Source organism: Mesitornis unicolor, unplaced genomic scaffold (genome assembly GCF_000695765.1).
Source record: "Mesitornis unicolor isolate BGI_N332 unplaced genomic scaffold, ASM69576v1 scaffold4907, whole genome shotgun sequence".
In the NCBI taxonomy this organism is placed as follows: domain Eukaryota; kingdom Metazoa; phylum Chordata; class Aves; order Mesitornithiformes; family Mesitornithidae; genus Mesitornis; species Mesitornis unicolor.
Genome location: NW_010194199.1, coordinates 1295 through 11481, shown reverse-complemented (window position 1 = coordinate 11481; position 10187 = coordinate 1295). Strand labels below are relative to the sequence as shown.

At 43.1% G+C, this 10187-nt stretch overlaps 1 protein-coding gene across 1 annotated transcript; it reads left to right on the top strand.

Moving 5' to 3' along the window:
* Positions 1 to 415: 415 nt before the first annotated feature.
* Positions 416 to 9310, top strand: LOC104543168 (chromosome unknown open reading frame, human C8orf46; the record flags this gene model as incomplete). The annotated part of the gene is made up of 3 exons (XM_010187713.1): positions 416 to 482; positions 3527 to 3582; positions 9148 to 9310. Coding segments are annotated over exons 1-3 (286 nt in total), but the record flags the coding sequence as incomplete, so codon positions are not given.
* Between the last annotated feature and the right edge of the window lie 877 nt (positions 9311 to 10187).

Here is a 10187-nt window from a genome sequence, read left to right as displayed (position 1 = left end):
AATGTGTTAAAGTACACAAAGTATTAACCCAAATTATTTTTAAAATCCTTGCAGTACTTCTGTAAATGTTTATTTGCCTATACATTGGCTGCACAGAAAAGACATTAATTATTAGACATTTATTGCAGATTCTCCAAACTGGTAAAAGGAGATGTAAAATAAAACACTCCTATCTAGGTGGAGGCTTGAGTAACATCTAAATTAAATCTTGCATTGATAGTATTCATAGAAAGGCAGATGGGAGCAGAAAATGTTGCAATGAAGAATATGGAATGAGATGAGATCACAGCATCAGTCTGTCCTTTGTAGATCTGGACAATGATCACAGAGCCAGATTGGATTAGTGAAACCTATTTACCAGAAGTTCAGAGCGGTTGCATGAAGCTGAAAGGCAGTCAGAAGGGAGAGGTGGAAAATGCACCAGATTTACAGCTGCAGCGACGAAAATTTAGAAGTTTTCACCACCGTGATTTCCTCCAAATGTGAGTACAGCAAAACTGTAACAAACGCTGCGGTGTTGTCTTTTAGGTGGATGGGGTGTTTAGCATCAGGGAAATCTCCGAAGTGAGCAGCTCATCCATTCTGCCATGCTGTGCCGTGCTGTGTTTGCAGTCCAGCGCTCGCTGCTTGTTTCTGGAGCTAATCTGTGCAGGTGCTTTGACATTGTGGCTGTGTAAAATCTTTGCACTGGCAAAACTGGGAGATTTGGAATCGGTGTTGATATACCTATGAGGTAATTGCTAAAGTGACAGCTTGCAACTGGGTGGCTATTCTGTGCGACAGAAAAGAGAATTAAGTTCTGCGAGCAGTTAGCAGCTCGGATGAACTGGGTGAACTGCATGAATGTTGAATTTCAGTCTGCTGGCTCAATAAGTGGAACATTTCCAAAGCCATGCCCTGGAAATGAATGCATGATTAACATTAATTGCTTGTAAGGAAGAGTAAGAACCGGACAAAACCCAGTCTGCGTTTGATTGAACAAATTAGTTTAAACTCAATGGCTGCATATTTCAGCAACAAGAAAGCAGGTAAAAGCAGGAAAAACAAATTGTGGGGCCAAATCAGATCTATACTTGCAAGCTGCAAACATGAGCTCTCAACTGCTTAATTTCAGAATATAAGTGGAAATGACAAAGTGAACCATCACTGTAATTGATTTTGTTCCCTGAAAGCTGGACTGTATATACAAATGTACTTTTGCAGGCGAATCCAGAAGCATCATCGGCAAGGATTCATTCTTTCATTCCTGCTCCCACTCCCTGCGGAATATCATGTTTGTGGGTAGAGCTCTGCAGCCCCACTGTTTGCATTGCTGCCATTGTATTCCTGCACAAGTGGATCGCTTCTGGCTACCTCTGTGATTCACTCTTTTTTTCAATGCCTATTCAAGTAATTGCATGTTTGCTGGTCCTTTGACTTCCCTTTCATGCCTTGCCTTTCTTTGCCACTCGCTCTGGCAGACAACAGGCAGTGAGTTGAACTGTGGATCATACATCCTCTGAAAAGAAGAAAATTTATTACTGTTAGGATCATTTATGTGCTGTTCCTTGTGCACCAGCCTGGATACCAAGGACAGCACAACAGTACTTGCTTCTGGTAGAAATCTGTATAAAATGTGCTACTCACACTGTCCAGTAAAATATATAAAATACCAGAAAAACAAGAAGGTAATTCCTTGCATAACTAAACTTTTCTACACTTGAGTGTTTTGCTTTTGAGCAATTAGTTTTGTCCTCATACGACAAGATTCCAGAAGTAAAGGTGACTGCAGCAGCTTCAAAACAAGTCACAACGTATTCCTAGGAAAAAGCCCGCCTTCATTATGTCTGTCTGGTTTTCATCTTATGCTTGCCGTGGTTTAAAACATAAACCGTGTCCTGCAGGAGAAGACAGCAGGGATCCCTGAGGATATCATGCCATGCAAAACAGACAGTAATCAAACTGACAGCTTAGCACGCTCTCGAGCTCTCTGTGGGCTGATAACTTCACTGGTGACGAGTTCAGTGTGGGAGCACCCTGCGCTGCAATGGGTCGCTGGCAGGAACCCCGGACAAGACCAATCGCCTCCCATGTTGCTGTCCTGTTTTGCTAGGAGCAGAGCATGGGACAGAACTTTATTTCTGTCCAGTGGGGTCCTACTGCTCAGCACTTATATCCTCACTGAGGTATCGAGGGGTGGCTTTTAGGCAGACACAAGCTGTCCAGGAAGAGTGAGTTTGGTCCCAGTGCCAGCTCTGCTTGTACTGGAGCCCTGCAAAGCCCGGTCACTTGTTATTCCTGCCATCAGAGGAGAGGAGTTTGGCTGCAGTAGCGAGCAGCCTTGGATGACCTCCAGCTGCTTCCACAGCCTCACAGCTTTTTGCAAACATTAATACATAGCGGTGATAAGCACTGCAACTCCTGGAGTTGAATGTATGCCAAAAATGTAAAGGAAAGCTCACCTGGAGAGTGAGAGTCACCTGTCATCCCATAACAAACCTTCTTGGCTCTTCAAAGCCTTTGGATTATGTGTGGAGCCTGAAAAAGGAAATCCCTGTTCACGTGCATTGCTCTCAGGGTCAGCCTTTAGAACTGAAGTTAATTCTCTGAATTTGGCAGGTTTCTGCAGCCCTGTTTCTGTCACTGGCTGTTAAATCTTGTTGCTCCTGTAGCCTGAACACAGGGGAGAGTAATAATCTTAAAGAGCAGAAGGTAAGATATGATGAGGGGGAAAGCTGGAGGTATCACAGAGACTTTCAGGCCAGTTTCAAGTTAAACTGAAATGATGAGTGTTTAAACAATCTTCACTTTGTCCAAAAACACCCTCACCCAAAACCGATTGCTTCAGTCCAGTCCAGTCAAAACCTTGGTTTATAGTCCTGACATCCCATGTGTCTCGCGGCTAGTGATTCTGTTCTGCTGACGATTTTGGTGTCTTCATGCATCTAAGAAATAAGATTGAGAAACAGACTTTAAGCAAAATGCCCCAAGCTAAAGAACTAAATGAAGAACATTTTGAGGATTGAAAAGACTAGGCTTAGTGTAAATGTTGTGCTTTGGGTATCATGCAGTAAAAATGAAATGATGTCATGAAGGAGCTTGAGCTTATTGAAGAAGTCCCTATCTAGACAAAACGATAGGCCTCTCCAAAGTTAATGTATACACTGGCCAGGCTTGAAGGTGACTGAATAGGAAGGGAAGCTCATTTCCTTCTGAAATGCTGGCAGGTGGGAGGCCAGATCAAAACTCAGGAAGGAGAAGATTGGTTCCTCCTGGAAGCCTATGGGAGAGGTGCAGAAACTTGGGGAAGGCTGTTGCCCTGTGCCCACAGTTGTCTGTATTGTATAGCGAGAGCATCATCTCTGAGATGACATTAAAAAGGACATTCTTTGGGTTGTTTCAGCTGGAATCCTCCTTAAACCCTTTCTCCTTCCTTCCCTCCCCACTATGCCCCTAAGGCATTCTCATGAAGAAGTTTTAGGGGCTTGTGTAACCTCATCTTGCCCACCTTCTTTGCTTTCTGACCGTGTTCCTGTTCTTTTTGCAGCATGTAGTCCTGCCCGAAGACGAGCCAGAAGTACGCAGCACATCCTAACAAAGAGTGTAAGAAAAATCTCGCTTTCTCTCCCTATCTTTTTAAAAAAATAATTAATTATAGTTGGCTACGCTTATCCTTAAAAATGCTGTGGATAAATGGGAAGCAGATCTTTCAGGTCAAAGAAGGTCATCAGTGTCTGATGGAGGGAGTGGGGTGGGAAAGAGGGAAAGTTCTGTAAAGCTACAGTTTATTTACAGAAGCACTTTGAAACTTCAAATAATACAATCTTGCTGTACAGAGGCAGTCAAAATGAACATAGCAGCTTATTAACATGGTCATCTGAGGGAATCACAGACTTAATTCTTATCCATAAAACCTTAATAATAGTGCCAGAGGCACAGGCAGGAATGAAAAACAAACAAATCATATTAATACATATACACGTTTATCAAGGAGCCAGTATCCCGTTCCCCGAGGAATCTGGGAGAAAAACACCAAGCAATGGACTCCAGCTGCAACTCAGACAGATGGCTTTGAGAGAGCCACAGGAAGATGCTTGTCCCTTGATTCTGGCAGCGCTTGCCTGTCCTCGACTCCCCCGCTGTGCACCAGCACAGAGGGCACTGCCAGAGCTTTACCCTCTCCCTGCAGGTGAGGTATCCCCCCCCCCGAGATTCAAATAACTGAACATTTTTCATGCTCTGATAAAATGTTTTCCAGTTTTGGACACTTTGACACACAAGCATGAGGTTTTTTGTCTTCACAGACAGTTTTCCCTCCTAAAATTCACTTGGCCCATTCACCACCACTTCCACCATCCTTTTATCACCGTTCTGCCTTGTAAGAATGACGGCCTCTTGTGCCCATCAAAGCACTTTTTACAAGCTTTGAGACTCTTCTGCCAAATCATTTCCTCTCACTACAGACCTGTCTCTTCTTTAGCACTTTGTTGAAATATTTTGCTCCATGGCCTTTCCTTTTTCCATGCCCTACCCTACTTCCCAGCCCCATCCTGATTTGTAAACAGCCTTCTCTTCGTATTCCTGATTTCCTAATCTCCCCACAGCTCTGCAGGTCTACCCTGCTTACCACACTTACCCAGGCACTGGGAAAAAAGCCTTCCAATATTCTCTCCCATCCCTTCTCTTGGTTTTTAAAGTGGCTCACAGGATCCCCGTGCTTCACAGGATGCCTGAAGTGGTCCCCAGGAAGGGGCAATAAGACACCTGCCAAGTTTGGGTAGAAACTATGGATGTGTGTATTTTTCTCAAATTGTGAAACTCTTCCTTTTTGTCCCATAACTAAGGCTGAGGTTTTGAAGTGTCTTTTCATTCCGGATTGGAATGAGTCAGAGTGTTACTCAAAAGTCATTTTGAGATAACCCTTTTTTATTTCTTATGTCTTTGGCATATTTTGTTTTCCATGAAATATAAAAAACCAGCAGAAAAGTCCAAACCAAAAGTGAACTATTCTGACTTAATAAAACAGAATGCTCAGATAATTTATTTTTTTTTATTTTTTTTTTTACTAAAATAGATTACTTTTCCAACAAAATGCCCAGATTTCTAACCAGGATTTTCTCATAAAACTATCTGGCTTGAAAATTTTCAGCTAGCTCTCATCAAAATCTTGGGGAAGTGTATGTCTGTTACCATGTTATGAATCTCAGCAGACAGGTATTTGTTGTTTCTGCTAAATGGAAGCCGCTAATACTTAATTTGGATTGGATCAGCCGCTGCAACAGCACTGTACTCATAAAGGACTAAGAAAATAAGATAAGAAAGCCCCTGTTTTGTTGCTGTGTTTTTAGAGGATTTTTGTTCTCCTTTGGGGCTTTCCTGACCCCAATTAAAGATGTCCTTTGATTGGCCCTTAGCCATGATGCAGGAAGCATTGTATTAGCAGTGGGAGCACCGAGCCTGAGGAGTGGTCTGCAGCTCCAGCTGAGAAAACAATCAGGGCTCGCAAAGCAAAGCAAAGCAGCTGGTGCAGTCAGCGCTCCCTCGTGCATCCCCCTGCTACAGTGCGATGTTTACAGCTGCATTCAAATCAAGAGTGAGTACTGGAATATACATGCCTGGGAGGAAGTTGTGATTGCCAATTTCTAGACCCACACAAATGATTATTTGAATGATTATTTGTTTTTCATTTCTATCCCTGCACCTGCAGTCAGTGCTGTAGAAATGCCTCAGCTAACAGGAGATCTTCTGCTTTGGTGATTGCAGTAGATGCACAACTTTAATCCTCGACAAGGGCAAAAATAGCAAGCAACATGGACATCTGCCAGACTTTTTTTTGTAGCAGAAATACTCAAGCAGTGTAGCTTTAAGTGATTTAACGTTCAGATGACTGACCTGGGGGATAACTTCCATCACATTCAAGAACCCATCCCAAAAGCACAATCATGACTGTGGAAGGGTGAGAGCAAGGGGGAAACAAACATCTCTTTTTTTAATTGACTGTTTCACCAGTATGCTTATTTGCACTATAATACTGCCCTATTGAATTCTTTCTATGGATAGTAGATCCTTCCCTTCTTTTCCTCTGCTCTCCCAGCCCCACAGTCCTTTGGTTAGAACTCTAAAACCAGTCTGGACACCAATACCTGGCTGCTTTGCAGAAAAATGGCAAATCCCTCTGGGCACACTAGTGCTGCCACATTAAAAATGAGATTAGCGTTATACCATCGAAAACTAGCTATTTGTAACTTAACTCTACAAATCTGGCAATTTCTCCACTAACAAGCACTTTGTTGTTCAGCCTCTAAGCTTCAAAGATTTATTCAAAGCCAGATGTTTAACTGTCACCTTTTCTGGTTGGTTGTTGGTTCAGCAGTGGGATTTTGGGTCAAGGAGCACTGGCTGGGTTGTTGGAACATCCTCTGCACCACTCTGCAACCCTCCTGCGTCCTCTGTGCTCGCTGCTTAACACAACTAATTCAAACAGCGGGTATGCCAGGTGGTAAAACCACCAATAAAGCCTTTGCTGAGCTCTGAATTCAGAGTCAGTATCCTGCAAACAGACTAAGCCGGTCAGGGGACTTAAAGGTTCTAAAACCTGTAGTTATTTGGAGAGCAATTCACTAATTCTGCATAGTTTAGCTGACTGACATTTCACACAGATTTAAATTCCCTGATACTTCCAGAAAAGAAAAGTGACCTCCAGCTGATCCTTCTGCCTTACCCTAGGTACCCTAGAGAAATGTCAGTTGCAGTTTAGATCAAAACTGCGCTATAGCAGGTTTAGTTTCCTGACCTAGATAAGTCTTTACACATTACAGTAATGGGTGATGTAGCCAAAGTCACGGTGAAATCTCAAATTAGGAAGTAAGAAACTCCAGGAGTGTACAACAGCCAAATGCTGCAAAGAAAGATGATAACTGAAGATGTGCTATAGACATTGCACTGTTGTCTCCAGCTGTAATGGGAAATGGCATTTTGACTTATTTATGCAGATTCTTCTGCTTGAGAGCATCTTGGCACTACTGAGAACAACATCTAACAAGGAATCTTGAAAACATAGACAGCATGCATAAATAGTTCCTGCTATTAATGGAGTTAGAAATCCTGCTTCCTTTCCCCAAACTGTGTTTCATCCTTTGCAACACATAGGCAGATCATTAAGTTTCAAGTCAATGGTGGTTTATAATGATCAAATAAGCCACTTTCAGGATTAGAGACAACTGCAGCCAGCATCCTACTTACCAAAAATGGTCTTTCCATGACCATGCAAAAGAAGCAACCTCAGGTATCTCAGTAGCAGAGGGCTGATGACATTTTCTGTCACACACTGAAGAAAACTGAGTGTGACCAAGAGCACTGTGCGTATTTCCAGAGCTGGTGGGAAAAGCAGAGGAATGGGGAGGTCCTGGATCTGGTCCAGAGGCAGCTGGGAAAGAGCCAGCACCAACTGCTTCAGCGGCAACAGGAGGCCTCTCACCACTAGCACCACCCTCCTTGCTGAACTACCCAAGCGATGCTGGGGCTTGGCTCTGCAGAGCCAGATCCATGGTCAGTAGAGCTGGGCCCCAGCCGCAGACTCCTTTAGCATGTGTTCACCTCTTCAAGGACACCTGTAGTCCCTCTGACTTTAACTTAACACTGGGCATGTCCTTAAGTAGCTTACAGAGCAGGGACTATGTTAGTCTGTGTGCCAAAATCCGCACAACTAAGAGAAAACCCCTCTTAGGTCTTGGATTAGGCTTCGATTGCCTCGCCAGCCCTTGCCAGTAGTATTTTTCACTGCCATTTCTGCTCCTTGTCCTGCTGGTCACTAGGATCAGTAGGATGTAGCCTTCTCCAGACTTCTGAAGGTATACAAAGTCAGAAGAGTAAAAAGTAGTCAGGTTGGGGTTTTTCTTTTTCCTATTTTGGAATACATTGGTTTGCATATGTTTTTATATCTGTGTAAAAATTCCCATACACAGACTATTGCAGATAAAACTTACTTAAAGGAAATGGACAGTTTTGTGTGAGGGGATAGGCTTGAATGTGGTCTTGTTTTTATCTTGAGTGTATGTTAGAAGGCAGAGCAATAGATGGAATTAAGGCTTTTTCTATGCCCATAGCAGGCTAGACAGTTGCTGGTCTCCATTTTGAGACAAAATAAGTGTATTTATATGTAAAACACGTAGATGGCAACTATCAATCATTAGGTGCAAGTAACTGCTTTTCTCCTGGTCTTCCAACATAAGATAAACATAACTAAGTCTAATAGGAAACAGTCAGATTAGTTGTCATGTGTTTTGTTTCCTTGCTGGTTTGGATTTTTTTTCCTGTTTAATTTGTTCCCTGTATGACAGCAGCAAGTCTTCCAGGAAGAATAAAAGAAAAAAAATGAAGTACGAAACACTCTTTTCCTGCTGTTGGGACTTTAATCTTCTTGAGAAAATAGTTTCCAGACCTTCCTGGATAACAGTCCTGATGGATCCACCTGCTTGGAGCCTATCCCTGACTTTTTAAGCTCACATTATCTCTGGTTTACCCAGTTGCCTGTGGCATCACAGTGAGAGGCATCACTTAGTCATGAGCGATGTAGAAAAGAACTTGATTTTGTTCACAGTCATTTTCAGGGACTCTGTTTGAGATGCAGCTCTCATAGAGTTTTGCTTTTGCAAGCTAAGGTTTGTGAAAATTAACCTCTAGGAGCACAATTATTCACCTCCCTGTATCCTCTGTAGTCATTTACCAGGTAAAAAATGTAAATAAGTCCAAAAGACGGGACAGGCCATGAAGAAATATCATTTGTAATTCACATTGCATAAGTTTACCTAGAGTGCCCAAGATATGATGCAATAAGAAATTCAATTTGAGCTGCCTCAAAGGCATATCCTATTCAGTACATCTTGAAAAGCACCACATCTCAGTCTCCAGAGGAGAATGCAGAAAGGTGTAACTAAGTAGCTGGGTCCCAGAGAGACCACATTTCATTTTTCCGTACTTCTATACACCTCATGCCTTGAGACAGGAGCCAAACAAAACAAACCCCACAGTCCCTACCCAACAAAATCCCCTTCGGATGACAGTAAAGCAGCAGGAAGAGCAAGTGCCGTGCTGCTCTGCTGTTGCCTTGACAGACCACCTCATCTCCACAGCTGGGTGTAATGGGATGGTTTGACCTCTTCCCTGTAGGTGGTAGCCATATCCGACCATCGGCCCCACAGGACGGAGAGGCTGCAGCCCCACCAAGGCGACCTCCTCCAGGTGCTGTACAGCGAAGATGAGCTGCGGGGCTTGGGCCGCCTGCAGAACAGGCAGCGGGGACCCTGCCCCACCAAGGGTGCTGCCCTGCATGGTAAGAGCACAGAAATGGCTTTATTCTTCTGTCCCTTCAGAACATTTTTAGACATTACAGTCTTCCAGTTTGCAGAGAAGCAGGTGCTTTGTTATGTACCTTCCATGCTTAAAATGTTTGGTGAAATTAATGAGATAATGGCCGTGGCTTTGCAAACCTCTCGCTTTGTTCAGAGTCATAAAATCACTTTATTCAGAATCATAAACTCGCTTTATTCAGAGTCATAAACGCTCCCTTTCCAAAGGCTGACAATATTTTAGAGATGATAGACTGTGTATTACTGAGTTTGCCTGAGTCACCTTATTATATAAGATCCCAACTTAGAACTTGCCAGAACATAATTATTTGGGATGAAATTTTAGATTCTGGATGTCTGCCACAGACCTGATTTTATTTTTTCAACCAAACTTGTTCAGCATATTTGTGAGAACCCGTGAAGGAAAAGTAGAGTTTGCCAATGCAAAACCAAAGAAATTACTAAACATAAATAGGCTGGTCACTCAGCTCCTTCAGCCTTGGTGTGTTCTGTTTGGAAGGTCAAAGCTGGAGCAGGACCATGCAGTTTGGCAAGGGTTGGTCTTTTAATCAGAAACACATCTTTTACTCTCCCTTGAAAAACCACCCAGATGCAGTCAAGTAATGAGCCTTTGGAAAAATCCCATGTGGCACATGTTTGGTAGAGACATTGGATGGATGATAGCTGTTAAAAGGTGCTAAATCTGTTTTTAAAGGTGCTAAATCTGTATCTGCCAAAGCAGATACTACCACGAAGGTGCATGTTCTTCACACCACCACACTGCTCATAAGCCATCCCATTAGGAACACAGGCCAGAGAAGACCAGCGCATGGGAAATTGGGAAGGAAGAAACTGAGCTGG